General features: G+C 45.9%; 1 protein-coding gene across 1 annotated transcript in view; it reads left to right on the top strand.

The window, feature by feature from the left end:
• Nucleotides 1-24,303, top strand: part of CAPN9 (calpain 9) — a 1,050,568-nt gene that overhangs the window by 507,991 nt on the left and 518,274 nt on the right. The window contains exon 10 of the mRNA XM_040350717.1: nt 23,602-23,759. Coding sequence (XP_040206651.1) covers nt 23,602-23,759 — 158 coding nt within the window. The remainder of the gene's footprint in view (nt 1-23,601; nt 23,760-24,303) is intronic.

The following is a 24,303-nucleotide window of genomic DNA, read 5'->3' as shown; positions in this document are numbered from 1 at the left end:
ATGCAATGCAATGTGATTTGCTGTCTTTTGTGAATTTGCTAATAAAAAACTTTGAAAGTAAAAAAAAAAAGAAAAGAAAGAAACAAGCCACCATGACCTTAGCAAGCCCAAAACCATCACAGCCCTATACACTACCCCCACAAAGCCCATGACTATTCCAACACCACCAGCAGATGGTGGTGAATGTATAGCCCAAATCGACAAGACTCCCACCTACCAATGTGCTTAACTGCCTCAGCATCCATCCCACACCTAGCTGCCTCTGTTTCGACTCCAATCCTGAAAGAATGAGAAGAAAATTCCTTCTCATCCAAACCCAAAACCTTAAACATTTCCTTAAAACTGAAATTGAAACCTGGACAAAGGGGACCCATCTGCATGCATTAAGAAGGACCCCGCGGCCCTGGGACGCACATCTAAAAACCCCTTCACGGCCCCCATTGGACACAGCGGCGAGCCAGGCAGAGCAAAGACCTACACCAACTTACCCCTGCCCACCTTATCAGTCTGGCCGCTCCTGGGGCTCCCTGTCCTCCTCTGCCCCCCCCCCTTCAACCCACGCAGCCAGACTCCCTCCTCTCCTCTCCTGCTGGCTGCTGGGGGGATGTATCAGAAAGGAGAGCGGAGGAAGGGACCGGAAAATATGTAATTTACTGGCCCCTTGCTTTTCTAAATTGGAATCGCTACCAATCACTCACTGTGTCCTGTGATAACTGAGCAGAGTAAACTGGTGCTTTAGTTTATGAATAATCCTCGCTTTCTTCTGTTTATTCATTTCAATGCTGAGGCTGCTGAGAAAGGAACTGGGGAATCTCTATATCCAGTCCCCTACTCTGTCTCAAAGGGGAGATGACAGGGCTGTTTACACCTATGATATCTCACCAAAGCCCACCAACAGGGTTGAAAAAAAAATGCATTAAATAAAAAAAAAATTATTGTAAAAAAACAATATAAAAAAAAACTACTGGTGGTGTACTCCCCAAGGCCCTTCCAACACTGCCCCAAACTCTTCCCCTCAAAAAACGAATTGAATTTGTAAAAAAATCAATACATAAAAATAAAAAAACTGACACCATCCCCTGCCCAATGCCTTACTGACCGTTCACTTTGGTGTAAGACAAATCAATATCATTTTTGGTCATTCCTTCAAATTGATCTGGATCAACATCTAACTTTGAGGTTGTCCTGAGACTAATGCAGCGTACACACGATCGGAATTTTCGATGAAAAAAGTCAGATGGACTTTTTTCATCGGAAATTCCGATCGTGTGTGGGCCCCATCTGATTTTTTTTTTCGTCTGTGTTTAGAAATAGAACATCGGAACATCGGAATTCCGACGGAAAATTCCTTTAGATACCGACGGAAAATTCCTTTAGATACTTTCCTCTCTAAGCTGGTCTCTACCTTTCTTCCTCCTTAACCAGGACATTTTTCATCTTTCCCTATGTCCTACTCCGAAATATCCAAATAAAATAGATAATTTCTCTCTGTGCTGTTTGAGTAACTGTCTCTTTTTTAGTCACTTGGATCTAGGCTCCCTGTATCCCCTTCCCCATTACTAGTTGGTTTAGACAAGTGGGAAGGCTGACGTCACTTTCAGGTTGCGGTTCAACAAGGAGGTTGTGTGGCTGCTGCGGGCTCCTCTTCTCTTCACTTTTTTTTCAGGGCTACAGGTATCAGTCGGGGGCAGTACGGCTGGGGAGGGGCAGAGCTAGGTCTGCCGTATCTGGCTATATCTGGCTGGACAGGGGGCCAGTAGATGATCCTCTACTCCGTTATACTAAGATGTAGATTGTAGAGTACTATGCTTACTGTGTGTCTCTTGTGCTCCTCCGGTCCTGGTGATCTCCTCCGGTCCCCGGCTGATCAAATGTGCCCCCCAGTTTTGGTTTGGTTCTGATCAGCAGTAGTCCTTCTGATGCTGATCTCTCCCCAGTCCAGCTATGGTGCTGATCGGCAGTACTCCCCCATTCCTGGTTTTGGGTTTTAATAATATATTGGGGCTGCAGGTGCTGGGGTCTCTGCTGGACCCTGGCCCCTCGACAGGCATTTTGCTTGGGGGTTGCAGATGTCGGATGGGGGGGCATGGGCAGGGGAGGGGCCGCCTCATCTTGGTGTGCCATTGGGGGGGTCAGAGAAAGGTCCGCTCCGCATGGCTCACGAGCAGCCGCATCCAACCACGGGGTACCTGGGGGGGGGCTTAGGTGCAAGGCTTCCTCCCAGTACTCAGCACCAAGGCACCCCTCACGCCTATCATGGCTCAGGGGGTCACATGTGCACGCACTGCATCCGGACCATCCCGATCCAAGCAAGCTATCTACCACTATTCCTTGTTTGACTGTGGTTCAGATAAAAAAATCTCATCCTCACACTGTAGATGGGTTGTTTGCAGGGGTTTATTTAGGTTTCGTGCTGCCCTAGGCCTGGTGAAACTTGCGCACCCCCTACTTTATATATGACGCACCCCTTCCTTTTTAAGACCCGTCCTGTCATTTTCATGGGATGAGGACAGAGGGACAGGGTGGGATGAGGACCGGGTGGGATGAGGACAGGGGGACAGGGTGGGATTAGCACAGGGGGACAGGGTGGGATGAGCACAGGGGGGCAGAGCATCTTTTAATTTGGGGGGAGAGGGTGGTATGGGGATATGTGCTGGGAAAGTGATTTGAGAGGGAAGAAGATATGTGCTAGTGGGGGGGGGGGGACAGACTCCCCACTAGCACATATCTTCTTTCCTCTCAAATCACTCCCCAGCACATATCCCCATACCGCCCTCTCCTCTCCCATCACTTCATTCATTCACCTCATATCTGCTTGCCCCCCTCCTTCCCTCCTGGTTACTGTGTCCTCTCTCTCTCACTGAAGTTGTCCCACATACCAGCAGCACAGCTCTCTCGGTTGTGTCTCTCCTTGGCTCCTCCTCCTGGCTGTGTACACAGTAACATTGAGCCAAGAGGGGGGGGAGCTAAAGAGTAGGGATGAGCCGAACATACCCGGGTTCGGTTCGCACCAGAACGTTCGAACAGACCGCGGGTTCGCGCGAACATTTAGAACCCCATTGAAGTCTATGGGACTCGAACGTTCGAATTCAAAAACGCTCATTTTAAAGACCAATGTTCAATTTAATGTTGGAAAACATCTTTCAGAACCCGGGTCTTGCCCCAGGGAACATGTATTAATGGAAAAAAAACTTTTAAAAACGGCCGTTTTTTCTGGAGCAGCCATTTTAATAATGCTTAAAGTGAAAAAAAAAATTAAAAATTCATTTAAATATCACACCTGCTGTGTGTCTATAGTAGTGGCACGTGATTATAAATGTCCCTGCACAACATGAAATTATTATAAGAAAAAAGTAATTTAATACTGCTTGCGCACGTGCTGTGTGGCAACAATATCTCGATTATTTTGGTAATATTGTTATATGAGCTCCTAGTGCTTCTTTACGTATTTTCATCCCCTCTCCGATGGAGTTCATATAACAATAGAAATAGAAAAAATAAGTATTCCAAGAATTTTTTTGTAATACAGGGATGTATACCCATCCGGTCCTGGGCTTTTTCCATTCTTACTATTTTTAATTGCCTGCTGAATTTCTTCCTTAGATATCTCGAATTTTAATTTATTTGACTCTTCTTCTGAAATAGCTAATAGTTTTATTTTCTTAAGATATTGTTCAACTTTCTCTTTCCTATTCTGTATCTCTTCTTTATCCTGACTATCGCTTACTTTATATAAAGATTGATAGTACTCAAGGAAGTTTTTACTGATATCTCTAGTTGTATGTTTCAGGGTCCCCTTTTTGTCTTTTATTTTTGCAATAAAATTCCGATTTAATTGCTTCTGCCAATAGTCTCCCAGACTTATTGCCAAATTCATATTGTTTTTTAGCTGTTTTTAAGAATACTCTTTTTGTCTCCTGTTCTAACAAATTCTACAATTACTCTTGTTTTCTTGTTAGCTCCTCCATTATTTTACTGTCAATTGACTCTTTATGTACCTGCTCCAGCTCCTGAATTTCCTGTAGAATCAGTTTTTTTTCCGCTGCCCAGATCTTCCTTCTTTTTGCCCCTTCCGCTATTAATCTCCCTCTCATAAATACTTTATGGGTTTCCCGTAGTGTAGATGGTGCAATATTTTCTATATTATTTTCTTCAAAAAATTAATTTAAATCCCTTTCCAATGCATCACTAACACTATGATCATACAGGAGAGATTCATCTAATCTCCAGGATCTCTGCCTAACCGGAACATCTTCAAAATCTAATAGGGCCATCACTGGAGCGTGATCCGAGAGGGTTATAGATTTCCCCTCTATATTCGTTACCCCTTCCATGAGCTGGTGGTCTAAATAAATATGATCAATTCTCGAGTAAGTGGAGTGTACCTGAGAGTAGTATGTAAAATCCCTTCCTTTAGGGTGAAGGATCCTCCAAATTTCTACTAATTGTTGTTGGTGTAATTTTCTTTTAATAACCTTAAGAACCCTTCCTCCCGAACGTAGGGAGAGGGGTTGAGTATCCAGGGCTGGATCAAACACAAAATTAAGATCACCTGCCATAATCACACCCCCCTCTCTGAATTTTTCCAGTTTATTCAACACTTTTCCAAAAAAGAGACAGGGGTGCGTATTAGGGCAGTAGATGTTAACTAGAGTATACATTCTATTAAACAAGGAACACTTAACAAAAAGATACCTCCCTTCAGAATCTGATTCCATATCTTTTAACACAAAGAGGCTATTCCTATCAAATCCTATTGCTATACCTTTAGATCTTTTATTAGTTGAATATCCATGAAACCATAGTGGTAAGTGTCTAGAGTTTAATCCAGCCCTAGAGGACAACTTAAAATGAGTCTCCTGTAAAAAAAAAAAAAAAATCCCAGTTTTCTATATTAATATATGGCAATTCCATCTTGGTACAAAATTCTTTCAGATCTTCTGGGAATCGCAGGACAGCTGATATCCCTAGGTTTTTAGCTGTTAAACATGCTGGGAATCCCCATCTATAGTAAATCTTTTTCTCTTGTAGCTGATTAATCAAAGGTTTCAGAGCTCTTCTTCGTGCCAATGTTTCTTGTGAAAGGTCCGTAAAGAGAAGCAGCCTTGATCCTCCGTATTCAATATCTTCAGTATTTCTCATACCGTATTGAACTTGTTGTTTATCCTTATATTGGGAGAATCTTACTATTACGTCTCTTGATGTTTCAGAAGGAGCTTTCATGGATTTCTGTACTCTGTGTATTCTATCAAAGGCTAGCAGTGTTTTTGCTTCTTTTTTCCTTATTTTATTAAATATTTCCCGAATCACATCTTCTAGGTCTTTACTTTTTACCGATTCTGGTAAACCTCGGACCCTTAAATTACTTTGTCTGCTTCTATTTTCTTGGTCCTCCAGCTTATATCGGAGGTTCCTCATTTCTATCCAGTCCCTATCAGCTCTTTCCTGTAATTCCAGGATAGCTTTTTTGTGTTCATCTAATTGTGCCTCTGATTCTTCAACTCGTGTTAATACACCTTTAATATCTGCTCTGGTTGCATTTAATTCACCTTTAATTGTGCATTCCAAGTATTTCATCAGCTCAGCCATGTCTTGTTTGGTAGAAGGCATTTAGAAATTATCCATTACTTTTCTATTCTCCACTTCTGATGTTTGCTGTTGCTCTTCTTGAGGAGGTTTTATTTCCTCCCTATTAAAATTTCCAACTACTGAACTCTCTAAAGGGGGGGGCTAATTCTTCTGTCTCCTCCACCTCTTGTTCTACCCTTTGATCTGCTTTATCCTGTACCATATACGTCTTTATGGAGTTCCCTTTCCCACTTTCTGTAACTTTTGGACCTTTCTTCGCCATTGTTTTTATTCCGTAGTTCTTTGATCTAATATTTAGTTATTAGTTATTGGTTTCTCTTTTCCCCATTCCCCTTTCTCCTTCCTTCCCCTCCCCTTTCTCCTGTCCCCCTTCTCTTAATTAATTGGTGAATTTATTTAATCTTGAAGTGTAAATATCTATCTATATGTATCTATTTTATTATGTGTTTATTATGTGTTTACCTATATATCCAATCTTATATTATACAGTAGTACCTAATACAGTACCAAGTGTCACTACCCCTTATTTATCCAATACCCTTACCCTGAAAAAAAAACGATATAGTTATATAATTATACAATTATAATAACAATTATACAATTAAACACCCAGTTATGACCAAAAAAAAACACCTTTGTGATGCGTGTACGTGCCAAAAAAAAAAGGGGGGATGGGGGAATGAAAAAAAAAAGGGACTAGTTTTAGATTTAAATGTCCAGTTCGTGTTTAGGTAATTATTTTTCCTGTAGGGTAGGGTTTATCAAGTACAGGGATCTTACAAAAAAAGAAAAAAGGAATAAAGGAAAAGACCTTCTTCTTCTCTGTCCTGCTACGATTCTTATTGTTGCTGGCACCTCTCTGGCTCCTCAGCTGCCTGGGGGGAGCCTGGGGTGGGAAATCTGGAGGTGGCTCATCCCTGGGTGGGCCACTCCTGGCAGGTGATGGCTGCCTGCCCTCCAAGGCCACCGCAATCCGCCTCAGAAATCCGTTGGTCTGGGCCTGCATCCTCAGCTGCCGGGTCATGTTATGCCGCTGAGTGCGTTGCCGCTGTCTCCCCTCCTCCTGGATGGCAGCCGTGTTGGCGTTTATGGCCTCAATAAGGCTATCTACCTTGTCCACCAGGATGACAGTGGTGGCCTGCAGGTCCACCACACAGGTGGCCACTGCAGAGCTGTTACAACTGCCATCCAGCACTGCCTCATGGATTTGGCCAGTGTTATGAGCCATCTGCTGCAGGTGCCCAGCTATCTCCCCCATATGCCGGGTCTGCTGGCTCTGGTCCAGGGCTATTTGGTCCTGAACACTAATGGGTACACCCCTCGTATTCCGCGTCGCCTTTCTTGGGGCAGAAGACTCAAGGGAGCGGGTGTATGGGGAGCCCCTTGAGGTGGTTCCCCTGCTGGTGGGAGACACAGAGGGGCTTCCCCTGATGGGGGTGGAGGTATGAGAGGGCCCAGCCATAAAACTGGACTCCTCTATAATGAGCCCGATATGCCCAAGGTCCACCGACTCCTCCACCACCTCCTCGAGAGGAGAAGTGTGGACACTCCCCATCACCGCAGCATCTTGGGGGTCTTCCTGAGGCTGCTCCGGGGAAGATGTGGTGGGACGGCCACCGCCACCAGATGGGCCCGCTCCCTCCTGCACATCTGTGGATGACACAAAGCAGTCACATATTGGGGGACCCACACACTTGTCACATGTTCCCTTTCACCCCCTCACATGCTACACACCAAATAGGGGATATAAAACACTTACCTGTCCTCGAGGCATCATCCCGGGAATCAAACCCCTCAACTCCCTCCAAATGATCCCTCTGCATGCACCGGGCGACCTTCTCCTCATCCGGGGTCAGTGCAATGTTGCAGGGTGGTCCACCCCCCGTGCCACTCTGGTGCTTGCGAATAGTCGCAAGCTTCTCCCGCACATGGAGCCGCAGGTCATTTATTTTTTTGTTAATGTCCTTGGCGCTGCGGGTGGCATTGCCAAGGGCACTAACTTGAGTGGCTATTGTGTCCAGAATTTCTTGCTTCCTGGCGCGGGTGGTATCCCAACTCTCCGCACCATGGAGGAAGCGATCATACTACTCCATACCAACAATAACTATTGCCCTCTCCTGTGGAGAAAAGTTCTTCTTCCTTTTGCTGACGGGAGCAGCGATCGTACAGCAAAAGAAGCAATAACAAACAAACAGCAAAATTACCTTGCTCAGGGGGGGAAAATCAGGATGTAATTTTGCGTCGGACAGACGCATGTCTGGGCGTATTTATGCACTCAGAGCAAGCCGGTAGGCCGGCGTACAACGGGAAGTTCGGCCAGCCTAGTTGTGAGCATGCGCACAAGGAAGCGATCATACTTCGACATCACTGAGCATGCTCCGTTGAAGATAGGCCGGGCGTAATCCACTGCACCACGCTCAGACAATCATTTGCATAAGTTCACTTCCACTTACACTTACACTGGCTTACGCCTTCAAATTTAGGTTCGGCCGGCGCAAATTGGAGAGCAAGTGCTTTGTGAATCATCTATTTTGCTCTCTGACTTATGCCGGCGTAGCGCATATATGTTGAATTACGCCGGCACAAAGATGCGCCCATCTACCTGAATCTAGCTAATATTTTTTAAAGTCACTTCAGTCACTTTAGTAACACTCAAGCAATATTTAGTAATTTTTGTATTGTTTTTTATTTTTGATAAAGTTTAATAATGTTGATATGTACATATGTTTTCAATAATATTTATTGATGATTGTATCACCTGCTTTTAGGGCCTTAACACCAGGTGATTCACCTAAGGGGGGGCTGTGTCTTTTCATGTGTTTTTTTGGGGGGGGGTAAATACTTTTGTGGGGGGAGTGCTGTCGCTATATATTTTTTTGGGGGGTTAGGGGAGAGAGAGGATGGGAGACACTTGGTTTGGTGTAGAGTTGATGAATGATGGTGTAAGAAGAGCGGTCATGGAAAAAGCCCCAAGGGGGAGCCCAGTAGGGCAGGACAAGGGAGGGTTGGGAGGGAAGGGGGGCAGAGGACTAGGGTAGGGAGCAGGGAGCGTACACCACATCTATTAATACTTTTGTTGCCACAGGAGGAGTGGATGGGAAGTGGAGAAGCGAGAGGAGGGAGAGGAGGGAGGACAGACATTGACTCAGGGGACTACACAGTGAGGAGTGAGATGGATATAGATTCTTGCTGCTGGACTAGGTCGGAGTATCCTACTATCACATTAACACTGTTAGATGCAGGATAAGACATTGGCCATTACCTCATGGAATGTGCAAGGTATGGGGGACCCAACTAAGAGAATATCAGTTATGTCGCTCCTGGAGGAGGGAAGGCCGGGACTTCTGTGCTTACAAGAGACACATTTGACCAGGGACACAGTTGCCCAGCTAAATAGTCGGAAATTCCAATCCCAGTACCATTTGGTACACTCCTCTTACTCAAGGGGGGTGAGCATAATGGTGGAGAGGGGAATGATGTTCACCTGCACAGAGTCCTGTATAGATGATCAGGGACGGTATGTATTTCTCTTTTGCTTATGTAGCGCCCCCTTACTTTCAGTATGGGCACTACGCTAAAGTTAATGGGGAATGGGAGAGTTACTTTGCTCCCATTCACAATTTGTTTAAATTTTGGGACTTCTGTCATTCCAGAAATGTCCACTGGGTCAGTGTAAGGTATGTAATGACACTGCGGTGTAGATCTAGTTATTTGTGTTGGATCGCAGATGCAGAGGCTTGTCAGGTCTAACCACCAGCTACTCTCTATGTAGTCAGAAAGTTTGGGGTTAAATCATCATATCCTCAAACCGAAACCTACATGAAGTTTAGCTTATTAACTCATAAGCTAATGTGTAGAGGTAATAATGAGAAGTCTCACAAACTATAGGGAACACTCATGTGAGAATAATAAATGATGATGATAAACAATTGGTGAATACTATATGATACCTTCTGCGGTGTATGGTAATCTATAATGTTACTTCACATTGATAGAGATACCTTAGATATAGGCACAGTCCGATACAGTCTGATGGGACACAAGGTAACCAGAACCTACTGCAGCCGACAATGTAAGTAGTAATATGCAGACAGGTATTTGGTATCAGGTACAAAGATACTTGCGGTTCTGCTGGGGTTTGTAGTCCATGTGGAGCGGGTTCCTGGTTGTAATCAGGCTGTCTCTGGAAGTGGAGGCTGTAAGGGCCAGTACAAGTCAGGCTCAGGTTATCAGAGGTCTCTGTGGTCCAAGGGTTGGGAGCAGCAGGGATGAGGAGGTCTGTGGAAGATCCTGAGGTTCTGGGTGCAGGCAGGGTGTTCCCAGGTGACGGCAGGTATCCGCCAAAATAACGGAACACCCTGCCGTCATCTCTGGGGATTTAAATAGCCGCGATTTCGCGGGGAAATCGGAAAGGAGCGCTGGTCGCACTTCCGCGTTCCAGCGTGGAACGCAGACGTCCGCGCACAGGAAGTGACGCGGACGTCTTGCAGAACGGCTGGATGAGATACAGCGGCGCTCGTTCTGCATAGTTAACATCAGAGATGTTACAGTCAGTCTGTGGTCCAGGGATGCAATGCCATCCCTGGCCAGCAGTTGGCGGCAGAGGGGTTCTGGCGGAGTAAGTTTCTCCAGCAGCCAATCAGAGTTTTTTTTTTCCTCACGGGGCGTGCTGGAGAGGAGTATATCTGTGACAGGTGTCATGTGTTCTAAAATCTTTGCGGGGTCCCCGTTCCAGGTGCGGCATCCACCTTCAGGGTGCGCGCATCCATGGGCCCCGCCGGCAAGGCCCACCTGGCCGAAATTCCAGACTACTTGGAACCTCATCCGGAAGTACCAGGGGACCCCAGTGACTTGCTGGGTTCCCGGTTCTATTGAAGGATCTATTGAAGGATCCCAGGCTGGGTGCCGTTCGATTGGGGAGTCGGTTTGAGGAGGATCCGGGGGCAGGTTGTCCAACAGAGCCTGAACAAACCAATTGGGGATCTGGTGACCAGAGTACTGACAGGTATGTTTGCTGTCATCTGGTGACCAATGCAGAAATCTACTGGGAGGATTCGCTCCATTTATCTACCTAGCTCAGTTATTGTAATTGGCCTGTGGCAGAGGCCCTAGAGCCAGGCCTGTGAGAGAGGCCTGTTCCTCCCAAAAATCCTAAGTGACATCTTGGTTGACAGGCTTATAAAAGGGGGTCTGTCCGGGGGCACTTTACCCACTCAGTTGGAGTGGCGACGAGTTGCAAATTGGTACTATACAGAGCAGTACTGACTGCTCCATTTAATATCCAGGCCTGATACTGCAAGGTTCTCTCTCTCTCTCTTCATCAACCTCATCCTTCCCAATATATGTTGATGTTGGCTGTGTTGGCCTGGAAAATAAAGCATTGGAAAAACCTTTATTCGCTGTCTGGACCTTCGCTCACTGTTTGTTTCTACAACTGCACCCCTGGGCCATATCAAGGTAACTCAATATGCCGATCCCAAAAACAAACCAGCGGCTCCTTGCGGGGGTAGCGCTACACTTAATTGCGAACAGACCATATGTCCTGGCTAACATCTATATTCCCTCTCCATTTAAGCTTGACAAACTATATAGGCTCCTTGAGTTTACACTGGATAAAACAGGAATCCCAGTAATAGCGGTGGGTGACTACAATGAGGTTCTGGATAGAAGCCTGGATAGATTTCCTCCTGGGAACAAATCCAGTACACCAAGTAATGGCCGACTGGCACGGTTCCTGAAGGAAATGGGTATGAGGGACATATGGCAAACTTGCTGCCCACAGACACGTCAATATTCGTGTTATTCCAGTTCTTATCGTACCCTTTCTAGAATTGACATGGCCATGGGTAACGAGGAAGCACTGCCCCTGGTGAAGGGGATAGAGTACGGGTCTAGAGGGGTTTCGGACCATTCCCCGCTGGTGCTGACAATAAAGATCGGGGCTAAGACTCCCCGCAGTGAGTGGAAAATGAATCCGGGTTGGCTTGAGTTAATTGGTGACTCAGGAAACCTGGTGTCTAAATTGAAAGAGTATGTACAAATCAATACGTGGTCGGCATCGACGGGGATAGTCTGGGACTCTTTGAAAGCTTTCCTAAGGGGCCTTCTGATCCAGCAGGGGGGGGGGGGGCACTTCCTAGCTCAATGTCGGAAGCGACCATCATCGTAATACACAAGGAGGGGAAAGACCAACTGGACCCTTCATCTTACCGCCCAATTTCCCTATTATGCACTGATGTAAAGATCCTAGCCAAAGTACTCGCCACTCGTTTAAATAGATGCATCAATTATCTTATCCATCCTGACCAGTCAGGTTTTATACCAGGCAGGGCAACAAGTACCAACATTAGAAGGATCTTTCTAAACCTACAGACACCAACAGATAACGAAGGCTCTAGAGCGGTGTTGTCTCTCGACGCCGCAAAGGCTTTGATAGCCTAGAATGGACATATTTGTGGAAAGTGTTAGAGGACTTTGGCTTTGGACCCTTTTTTATCAATTGGTTTAAATTACTGTACAGCGAACCAAGAGCTAAAATCAAAACAATGAGCTGTCAGAAGTGTTCCAGTTGGAGAGAGGGACGAGACAGGGGTGCCCCCTATCCCCCCTTTTGTTTGCCTTTGCTATGGAGCCTCTGGCAATTATGGCTAGATCGAGGACGGATATAATGGGGTTTAGAAGGCAGCTGGGGGAAGACAGAATTGCGGATGATGTTCTGTTTTTCCTAGGAGATGTTGGAACCTCATTACATAGAGTGATGAAAATGGTTGTGGAATTTGGGCAATTTTCAGGCCTGGCCATCAACTGGGAAAAATCTGCCTTGTTACCATTAGATCCACTTGGTCCCCAGATATTGCCAGGTGTTTCCCAACTGAGCATGGTCACAAAATTAAAATACTTGGGGATTTGGGTAACGAAGGATGTTAGCCAATATGCTAATACTAATATTGCCCTACTTTTACTTAACCACTTGCTTACTGGGCACATATACCCCCTCCTGATCAGAGGACTTTTTGCGATTCGGCACTGCGTCGCTTTAACTGACAATTGCACGGTCGTGCGACGTAGCTCCCAAACAAAATTGACGTCCTTTTTTTCCCACAAATAGAGCTTTCTTTTGGTGGTATTTGATCACCTCTGCGGTTTTTATTTTTTGCGCTATAATCAAAAATAGAGCGACAATTTTGAAAAAAATAAATAAAATTTTACTTGTTGCTATAATAAATAGCTAAAAAAATAAATTTAAATCTTTTCTCAGTCTAGGCCGATACGATAGCGCCTACAAAATAGGGGACAGATTTATTATTTTTTATTATTTTTTTTTACTAGTAATGGCGGCGATCTGCGATTTTTATTGGGACTGCGACATTATGGCAGACACATCAGACACTTTTGACACATTTTTGGCACCATTCACATTTATACTGCGATCAGTGCTATAAATATGCACTAATTACTGTATAAATGTGACTGGCATTGAAGGGGTTAACACTAGGGGGTGAGGGAGGGGTTAAATGTGTACCTTAGTGAGTGTTACTAACTGTGGGGGAAGGGGACTGACTGGGGGAGGTGACCGATCTGTGTCTCTATGTACAAGAGACACAGATCGGTCTCCTCTCTCCCTGACAGGACGTGGATCTGTGTGTTTACACACACAGATCCACGTCCTTGTCTCTGTAACCGCCAATCGCGGGAGCCTGGCGGACATCACGGCCGACAGGCACGCGCATCGGCATCTCAGTGATGCAGCAGGCACGCGCTCGCGCGCCCCCCAGTGGCCAGGAGGAGCGGAGGCCATAAAAACACGGCGAGTTAAAGAATTAGAACCACCCTGCGGCCGTATAAAGTCGTACGGCCGTCGGGAAGTGGTTAAATTAAAACAAAAAAGCAATATATGGAAACGACTCCCTCTGTCTGTAGCAGGACGCTGCAACCTAATAAAAATGATATGGCAGCCGCAGATACTATACTTGCTTCACAATTCCCCGATCTGGATAGGGCAAATGTGGTTTAAGAGAATAGAGTCGATATTCAGAGAATTAATATGGAGGGGTGGTCAAGGCAGGATTAGCTTGCAGACGCTACAACTCCCTGTAAAAGAGGGGGGCATGGCGGTTCCACACCCAAGACTATACTTTGTGGCATCCCAGTTGCAACACCTGGCGGGTTGTGGAACCCCAGAGCCAAATAGTTCCAATAGTCGATTGTTGCCAACAGGGAATCCCCATACGCTGCTTGTGGAAGCCCTAGAGGCGGATCTTTTTCCCTATAAATGCCCGACTACAAAATTAGTTAGTAAAATATGGCAGACAACAAAGGTATTGCTGGGGTATGCTGGGGTAACAGAATTTTCCCCTCTATGGAGTAATAAAAACTTACAGGAAGTAATGAGTATAGAGAAACCTGGGGAGTGGGAGAGACAGGGCATAAATTGTTTAATGCACCTGTTCGAGGGTAATACCATGAAAACATTTTCAGAATTAACAAGGCAATACAATATACCAAATAAGACATTTTATAAATACCTTCAGGTTCGCTATGCCATCCAAGCACAATTTAGCTCACAAACAGTTATATGGACCCAGATGCCCACCCTTCTTAAAGTAATCAAGGCAAGAACATCTAAAGGTTTAATTTCAGTAATGAATACCACTCTGGGGGTTAGAGCAATAAGTAGAGCGGGTCCCTCTAGGAGTAGAGAGGGGTGGGAAAGGGACGTGGGGTTAGTAACTCCTGAACAGTGGGACAAGATCTTACAACGAGGAGCATTGGTTTCGATTGCTCCAGCGCAGACACTGTCCCACCTGTTTATATTGTATAGGGTATACTATACCCTTCAAAAGATGTTTAAACTAGGGTGGAGGCAAAACAATGAATGCCCAAGGTGTAAAGCTAAAGGGGATCTCATACATATGGTTTGGAAGTGTCCAAGGCTCTATACCTACTGGGTGGAGATAATCGAGAGGATCAATAAGGCTTTTGGATCCTCCCTTGACCCAGTGGCTATGACTTGCCTCCTAGGGTGCATGGAGGACAGTAGAGTCCCGCCAGGCAACCTGGAAGCCGTATTGAGATGTCTATTTCAGGCACGCAAGATAATAGCCCAAAAATGGCAGGCATATGTCCCCCCGTCTGTAGAACACTGGGTAACGACCATTAATTCAACTATATCCAACGAAAGAGTGAGCCTCACTAGACAGGGGAACCATGGGAAATTTTGCGAGATTGTGGGGACCTTGGTTGAGGGCTGTGGAAGACCCTCTGTAGGGGGATCCAGTGATGTTATCTGCCCTGGCCCACCAAGACATTACTTCCCTTGTCTATAATAGTTTCTCTTGGTCTATCCGCCCCGTTACTTTCTATGCAGGATCTCATAGTGTGGTCTTTATTCATATTGTTCTCTTGGAAGACTCTCCCCGCCAATGATTTAAAGCTGCACCGAGCATATCTGCGTGGTCCACCTTCTTCCTCGGCTAGGCAACTACAAGGAGGTACCTTTTGTTGTCTTAAAATAACTGTACACTTTTTCCTTGTTGATTACTTCTCTTTTCTTTGCTAATTCTTTTACTTGCAATTATGTTCTACTTGTCAATTGTCAATTAGTCAATTGTTGGATAAAGAAAATCAAATAAAAATTAATAATAAAAAAAAAAGTCTGCAGCCCCAAGGTATGATCGGTTCCAGCAACCATCACCAGTGTCTGTTTTACATGGTGCGGGAATACCTAGGGGCAAGATCAGACTTGGACACCTTTCTCACCAAAAATCCTCTGGGTTACTGGGTCCTGAGGATGGATCACTGGCCAGAGTATGCATAGTATGTGATTGAGCTACTGGCCTGTCCTGCATCCAGCATTCTTTCAAAATGCACATTCAGTGCTGCTGTAGGCTTTGTAACCGATCACAGGGTGCGCCTCTCCACCGTCTCGGTCGATCGACTGTCCTTCAAAAAATGAATCAGTCTTCGATCACCGAGCAGCTACCAAGCACCTGATGCTGATGTAACTGAATAATTATTTTTGAAATGTCAGATCCCTTCAAGACTGCCTATGCTGATGCTGAGTGACTATCCTGTTATTCTGAGTGACTATCCTCTTCCTCCTCAATGATCATGCTGATAGCTTGTAAGAACATTGTGGGTTCTGGACACATTCCTGCGCTCCAACTAGAGTATCTATGAGGGATTGCAATGTGGTGGCACCAGCACCAATGCCTAAAGCCCAATTTTTTCTGCCCATGTTTAACAGGGGCATGTAATTACAATTTTTGATGCAATACTTTTGCAGCAGGGCTCATTCCTGCGCTCCAACTAGAGTATCTGTAAAGGGGTTGCTGTGTTGTGGAACCAGTGCCTAAGGCCAAATTTTTCTGCCCCTGTTCAACAGGTGCATGTAATTACAATTCTTGATCTAATATTTCACAGCAGGGCACATTCCTGCACCCACCAAGAGTAACTGTGAGGAATTACAGTGTTGTGGCACCAGCACCATAACCACCACCAAAGGCCCAATTTTTCTACCACTGTTTAACAATGGCATGTAATTACAATTCTTGATATAATAGTTCACAGCAGGGTGAAATCTTCTGAATGGGTGCACAGACAGCAAAACAATTGTTACAGTGGTGATAACCCTTCCCTATGTTTTCCACAAAGCTTAAAAATAGATTTTTTTGGCAGGAGCTACACTTTAAAAATGTAACAGTTCAAAATTACAAACAGATTCTACTTAACAACAAACTTACAGTGCCTGTCTTGTTTGCACCGCCTGTATACTGCTGTTCAGAGTATACTGTATAGGGCCCTGGGGCCCCAAGCTTTTCCTTTTTTTTATTTGGGTGCAGGGTTCCCCTTAATATCCATACAAGACTAAAAGTGGCTGGTAATGGCCATTTTTCTCAATGATTTTCATCCATATTGCCAGGACTAGACATTACATTAAAGCCGCAAGCAGTTTTAAATTACTTTTTTTCCTATAGAAATGTCATTTTGTGCAGGGACAGTTATAAACAAGGGAAACACATGCCACTTCACAGGCATACTATAGACACCCAGCAGGTACAATATTTTAAGGAATATTTCACTTTTTTTTTTCTCACTAAAGTCATTAAAATCACTGCTCCTGAAAAAACTGCAGTTTTTAAAACTTTTTTTGCATTGATACATGGTCCCTGAGGCAGGACCCGGGTCCCCGAACCCTTTTTAGGACAATAACTTGCATATTAGCCTTTAAAATGAGCACTTTTGATTTCGAACGTTCAAGTCCGATAGACTTTAATGGGGTTCTAAAGTTTGCGCAAAATTTCAGTCCGTTCGAAGGTTCTGATGCGAACCGAACTGGGGGGTGTTCGGCTCATCCCTACTCCTCATGTTCATTTATTTTCCTTCACCCGTACTGCAGTTGATGAGTAGTGATGTCGCAAACCTAAAATTTCGTGAACGGCGAATGCGAACGCGCATATGTTCGCGAACGGGCGAACCGGGCAAACCGCCATAGACTTCAATGGGCAAGTGAATTTTAAAACGCACAGGGACTCTTTCTGGCCACAATAGTAATGGACTGTGGCATGCCGGAGGGGGATCCATGGCAAAACTCCCATGGAAAATTACGTAGATGTCGCAGAGTCCGGTTTTAATCCATAAAGGGCATAAATCACCTAACATTCATAAATTGTTTGGAATAACGTGCTTTAAAACATCAGGTATGATGTTATATCGATCAGGTATTGTAAGGCTTAGGGTTAGGGTTCGGGTTACAGATAGGGTTAGGGTAACATATAGGGTTAGGGTTACAGACAGGGTTAGGGTTACAGATAGGGTTAGGGTTACAGATAGGGTTAGGGTTACAGATAGGGTTAGGGTTACAGATAGGGTTAGGGTTACAGATAGGGTTAGGGTTACGGTTAGGGTTATGGTTACAGATAGGGTTAGGGTAACAGATGGGGTTAGGGTTAGGGTAGGGTTAAGGTTACAGACAGGGTTAGGGTTACAGATAGGCTTAGAGTTAGGGTAACAGATAGGGTAGGGTTAGGGTTACAGACAGGGTTAGGGTTACAGATAGGGTTACAGACTGTAACCCTATCTGTAACCCTAACCCTATCTGTAACCCTAACCCTATCTGTAACCCTAACTGTAACCATTACCCTATCTGTAACCCTAACCCTAACCTTATCTGTAACCATCACCCTATCTGTAACCCTAACCCTATCTGTAACCCTAACCCTATCTGTAACCCTAACCCTGTCTGTAATAGGGTTAGGGTTCACAGCGACAGACCAAACTCTGACAGATCAAACTCCCTGTTTAACACACCACAAACACCTGAAAACAGTCCATTAACACAACCGCAAACTCCCCATTTACACAAGGTTGGATACCAAGCTAGCCATGTCCCGTTCCTTGTCCTCACTGACGTCAATGAACGTTTTGGAGATTGCAGGCGATGGGGGTTTTTCAAAGCCTATGGTCGTGCTGAGGTAGTTTAGTGACAGCTAAGTGACCCAGAAAACAATGATTCTGCAGTGTGAGCCCATTGTTCGCCTAGTAGGCTTTAATGATCACCTTGGATGATCACAAAGAAAATTAATGTTTTTTCTATGCAAAATTATACAGCCGATCGCTTTTGGTCTGTTCACAATGAAGCAACGACCTTATCATCTGGGGTGTGCCAACATTGCCATTGCCAACACACTCATAGAGGTGGTCGCTTGATTGTGATACGCAAGCCCCTTCACCACAACAAGGTAACAATCACGAAGGGGAATTGACACATGTATGTGCCTTTTTTTTGTTTTGTTTTTGCAGCCACAGTGCAGCACAAGAGGCCAGAAAAATGAAGCATGTACACATGCCTGAAAAGTAGGTATTGTTGCAGCTGCTGCTGTAGCAGCGGCCAGAAAAATTTATGTTTTCCAGGCAGAAAGTGCACTAAAACATTGCGGCTTGAACCCTGTTTGGTGGCGGATAAGTCACGCAAGTCATCCGGCATGCAGAGATAAAATACAGCAGCGTGTGGACCATTTGTAGCCCAAGGAAGCTCATCTCATCAGGCCTTTAGTCAAATGTATCGCCCACTGTCAGTCCCTTCGGGATCCATGCCTCATTCATCTTAATAAAGGTGAGGCAATCTAGACTTTTTTGACCTAGGCGACTTCTCTTCTCAGTGACAATACCTCCTGCTGCACTGAAGGTCCTTTCTGAAAGGACACTTGAAGCGGGGCAGGCCAGAAGTTCTATCGCAAATTGGGATAGCTCAGGCCACAGGTCAAGCCTGCACACCCAGTAATCAAGAGGTTAATCACTCCTCAGAGTGTCGATATCTGCAGTTAAGGCGAGGTAGTCTGCTACCTGTCGGTCGAGTCGTTCTCTGAGGGTGGACCCCGAAGGGCTGTGGCGACGCGTAGGGCTGAAAAAGCTCCGCATGTCCTCCATCAACAACACGTCTTTAAAGCGTAGTGTCCTTGCCGGCGTGGTCACGGTTGGAGGAGGATAACTTTCACCTCTTCCCCTGTTAGATTCCCGTTGTGCTGTGATATCACCCTTGTATGCTGTGTAAAGCATACTTTTTAATCTATTTTGGAACTGCTGCATCCTTTCCGACTTCCGGTAATTTGGTAACATTTCAGGCACTTTCTGCTTATACCGGGGGTCTAGCAGCGTGGCCACCCAGTACAGGTCATTCTCCTTCAGCCTTTTTATACGAGGGTCCCTCAACAGCCACGACAGCATGAAAGACCCCATTTGCACAAGGTTGGATGCCGAGCTACTCCTTATGTCCCGTTCCTCGTCCTCACTGATCTCACTGAAGGTCTGTTCTTCCTCCCAGCCACGTACAACACCACGGGTACCAGATAGGTGACAACAAGCACCCTGGGATGCCTGCTGTGGTTGGTCTTCCTCCTCCTCAAAGCCACATTCCTCCTCTGACTCCTCATCTTCACACTCCTCTTCCAGCGATTCTGCAGGTCCAGTAAGTGATGCTGATAAGGCTGTTTCTGGTGGTGATGGTGACCACAACTCTTCCTCTTCCTCTCGCTCATCTACGGCCTGATCCAGCACTCTTCGCAGGGCACGTTCCAGGAAGAAAACAAATGGGATGATGTCGCTGATGCTGCCTTCAGTGCGACTGACTAGGTTTGTCACCTCCTCAAAAGGACGCATGAGCCTACAGGCATTGCGCATGAGCGTCCAGTAACGTGGCAAAAAAATTCCCAGCTGCGCAGAGGCTGTCCTAGCACCCCGGTCATACGGGACATATGTCAACTTGCCCAAATTCAATGCCGCCAATAAATGGCTTCCATTGTCACACACCACTTTGCCGATCTCCAGTTGGTGCAGAGTCAGCCACTGATCCACCTGTGCGTACAGGGCGGACAGGAGTCCTGGTCCAGTGTGACTCTCTGCTTTCAGGCAAGTCAACCCCAAGACGGCGTGACACTGTCGTATATGTGATGTGGAATAGCCCCTGGGGGGGTGCAGTTGATGTGGAGCAAGACGCAGCAGCAGAAGAGGACTCAGCCGAGGAGGTTATCGAAGAGGATGGAGTAGGAGGAGTCGAGGAGGTGGCAGCAGACCTGCCTGCAAGTCGTGGCGGTGTCACCAACTCCTCTGCAGAGCCACGCATTACATGCTTGGCAGCTGTCAGCAGGTTTACCCAATGCATAGTGTAGGTGAAATACCTGCCCTGACCGTGCTTTGCAGACCAGGTATCAGTGGTCAGATGGACCCTTGCCCCAACACTGTGTGCCAGGGATGCCATGACTTCCTTTTGCACAATAGAGTACAGGTTGGGGATTGCCTTTGGTGAAAAGAAATTTCGGCCGGGTACCTTCCACTGCGGTGTCCCAATAGCTACAAATTTTTTGAAGGCCTCAGACTCCATCATCTTGTATGGTAAAAGCTGGCGGGCTAAGAGTTCCGACAAGCCAGCTGTCAGACGCCGGGCAAGGGGGTGACTCTGTGATATTGGCTTCTTATGCTCAAACATGTCCTTGACAGACACTTGACTGTGGGCAGATGAGCAGGAACTGCTGAAGGTGAGAGACGGAGTGGTGGATGGTTGAGAGGGGGCAAGGAGGACAGCAGTGGTTGATGTGACTGAAGATGCTGCACCAGGAGGAGGATGGTGGCTTTGAGCTTGTGTGCTGCTTGTACTCGTCATCATGTGTTGGTCCCATAGGCGTTTGTGATGTGCGGGCATGTGCCTTCGCAAAGCAGTTGTACCTAGGTGGGTGTTGGATTTCCCACGACTCAGTTTCTTTTGGCACAGATTGCAAATGGCGTCATTGTTATCAGAGGCAGACACACAAAAAAAAATGCCACACTGCTGAGCTTTGCAATGACGGCATTCTGGTGGTGGCAACAACATGCGTTGATTGGTGTGCTGTCTGGCTGATACCGGGTGCCGATACATGCTGTCTGACTGTGCCACTAGCTCCTTACGACGACCTCCCCCTGCTTCCAACTCGTCTGCTCCTCCTCTCTGTCTCCCCATCTGAACTTTCCCCCCTGTTCTTCTTCTCTTCGAGCGGGCACCCACGTGACATCCCTGGACACATCGTCATCATCAACCGCTTCACTTGTATCTGACAACTTTTTATGTTATGTACTGTGCCACCAAGATAGATGAGTGGTGGGTGGCACTGGGCACAGTGTACGCTGTACCCCTGACACACGCTGGCAGCCAGGCAACTGACTACTATTATATTATTGTAAAATATTTATTTTCATTTTTCAAAGAAAAGAGGTATTGACAGTTGTACAATGCGGCATTATCAATCAGACAGAAAGCCAATACAAAATAATAACAATAACCAGAGTAGGGGGTGACAGTGAGGGAGGGGAGGAATAAAGGTTAGTGGGCCAAAGGGAGGGGGGAGGGAATAAGGGAGAGAGGGGACTCTAAGGGAAAGTGCCTCCGGTCCGCGCTCAGGCAAACATTAAACCGGGAGCAGTGGTCCGCCATAGAGCAGGGACAGGCGAACACACCACCCACCCGGGACATTCGATCCACGTGGGCGGGTCCTCCCCAAAATAAGAGGGGGGGGATGTGTCCCCGTGTCTCCGCTCCCCGACAGACAACAAGGTGGCTCCCTTTGCTACATGCTAATTAGAACAGACCTGAGATAATGGGACTAATCAAACAGGTTGAGGGTTGCATTGATGGTCCCAATATTAAACAAATATCTATGCATTAAACATTTAGGAGGGGGAAGAGGGGCAGGGGATAGAGGAACAGAGTAGAAGTCAGGAGGAGGGACAGAGAGAATTGAGAGAAGAGAAATGGCAGATAGAAGGACCAGCACTCACCACATTCGCCGACTTAAAGGACTCCCTTCATCCCGGAGCCTCAAGGGGCCGACTGACGATGCGCCCGGACAAGTTCCCCAAAGGAGGGGTCAGCCAACACCAGTAGCGCCTCATCCAAACTGGAGGAGAGCAAAGCCGTGTCATGTACGTGAGCCTTCCACTCTGCCCAGGTGGCCTCAAATTTTTCGCGGGTATCTCTGCAGGTGGCCAGCCAACCCTCCGCTTCCATGATCTCCCCCACCTTCCCCAACCAGTCTTGCTCACTGGGAATATGTGAGCTTTTCCAATGAGACTACTATTATATTACAGTAATAACATTTTTTTTTTTAAATGTTATGTACTGTGCCACCAAGATAGATGAGTGGTGGGTGGCACTGGGCACAGTGTACGCTGTACCCCTGACACACGCTGGCAGCCAGGCAACTGACTATTATTCTATTGCAGTAATAGAAAATATATATATTTTTTAAATGTTATCTACTGTGCCACCAAGATAGATGAGTGGTGGGTGGCACTGGGCATAGTGTACGCTGTGATCCTGACACACACGCTGCCTAGCAGGCAACTGCAATTAGATTACAGAGAAGAAAAAAAGCAGACTGATATACTAGCCCTAAAAAGGGCTTTTTGGGGTGCTGTCCTTACAGCAGAGATCAGATGAGTCTTTCAGGACTGGAGTGGACACGGAAAACACTAGCCTAGCTATAGATTTGCCTATAAATTCAGCAGCAGCAACACTCTCCCTCCTCTCACTAAGAATGCAAGTTCAGAATGAATCTAAAATGGATGCTGCCCGAGAGGTGGGAGGGTCAGGGAGGGAGGGTATGCTACTGATTGGCTGGAATGTGTCTGCTGACTGAGTTAGAGGGTCAAAGTTCGCTCAATGTTAATTCATAGGAGGCGGATCGAACAGCGCATATGTTCGCGCGCAGCAGCGAACGCGCAAAAATCGCCGCAAATTATTCGGCGGCGAACAGTTCTGTACATCTCTATTGATGAGCGTGGGGAGAGGGGAGGGGGACCTCGGACCTTCTCTTCCACTTCTTCAATAAGGTTATGCAGGAAAATATCATCTCTTGCGGGAATGCGGGAACCAGTTGTCATTGCGGGAAAGTCACGCAAAATCACGTGCCAATTAGGAGGTATGCCGCATTATCTATAGTTCGGCCGGCTGCTCTCTTCCTTCCAATGTGACACTGACAGAGCTGACCGCCTGCTGTGCAAATGATTATCCTTATGCTAAAGATCATAAAGCACAATGAGTTACTTTACACTTGCATTTGGGGGGAAAAGGGGGGCAGCAAAAGCATGCAATTGATCAGTTTTTATTTCCCCCAACCACTCCCCTTAACCACTTTAGTGTGGGACCTTGCTGCAAACATGTGTTTTCAAACACATACACACTGGGGTTCACGGCCAGAATCATGTGTATACTATATTATAGATCAGCTCTGAAGCCACTCATTCACTTCCACAACCACTGCACTGCCTGACCCCTCCCCCCTAGACAAAACTGCATTTTGTTTTGAGGCAGGGTCAGGGGAAAGACCTGGGGTGGGGTCGAAGGGGGCCCCGTAAAGTAGGCTGTACGGAGCCCCATGATTTCTAACAGCGGCCCTGTTTCCCTACATTATATATTTTTTGTTTTCTGTTTGTTGTAAGACTCCTTTTTAATAGATGATGCTTACAGTATGTTTCTCTTTTTAGAAACCTTTTGGACAAATCCCCAGGTTAAGCTGAGCCTCACAGAGAAGGATGATGGCCGCAATGAGTGTACTTTTATCGCAGCTTTGATGCAAAAGAACAGGCGGAAGTTAAAAAAAGTGGGAGCTGAACTGTTAACTATAGGATATGCAATTTATCAGGTTTGTTTTCTGTACATTTTAGTACATTTTAGTATTCGTGCATTTACCTGCATTTTACTCATGTAAGGAAGAACAGCATCTAGAATCAGTTAACTTTTTTTGGAATGCAGTTATAGAATTGTGTACAAATAATGAAATGAAAATCTGCTGGACAAATCTGAATATACACAATGTAACATTTTTCTGTGTGACCATTTTATAGACAAATTAAAAAATCAACATGGGGCGGTGTGGAGAAAATTGCCAGGGGGGAGGTATTAGTCAATATCCTTTGGCTGCCAGGATTTTATAAATGTTCACATGAACACACACTTAAAACTCTCAAAACAACATACAGCGTATATTTTCTGTAAGCATGGGAAAAATATAGAATAAAATTATGGTAGTTGCAGTGTCACAGTATAATCGTGCAACTGTTTATCAAAACTATGGGCCAGATCCTCAAAAGGGATACGCCGGCGTATCTACTGATACACCGTCGTATCCCTGTTTCTATCTTTGGAACTGATCCACAGAATCAGTTTCCAATAGATAGGCAGAAGAT

This window comes from Rana temporaria, chromosome 4 (genome assembly GCF_905171775.1).
Source record: "Rana temporaria chromosome 4, aRanTem1.1, whole genome shotgun sequence".
Classification (NCBI taxonomy): Eukaryota; Metazoa; Chordata; class Amphibia; order Anura; family Ranidae; genus Rana; species Rana temporaria.
This window is presented reverse-complemented; position numbering and strand designations above follow the sequence as displayed.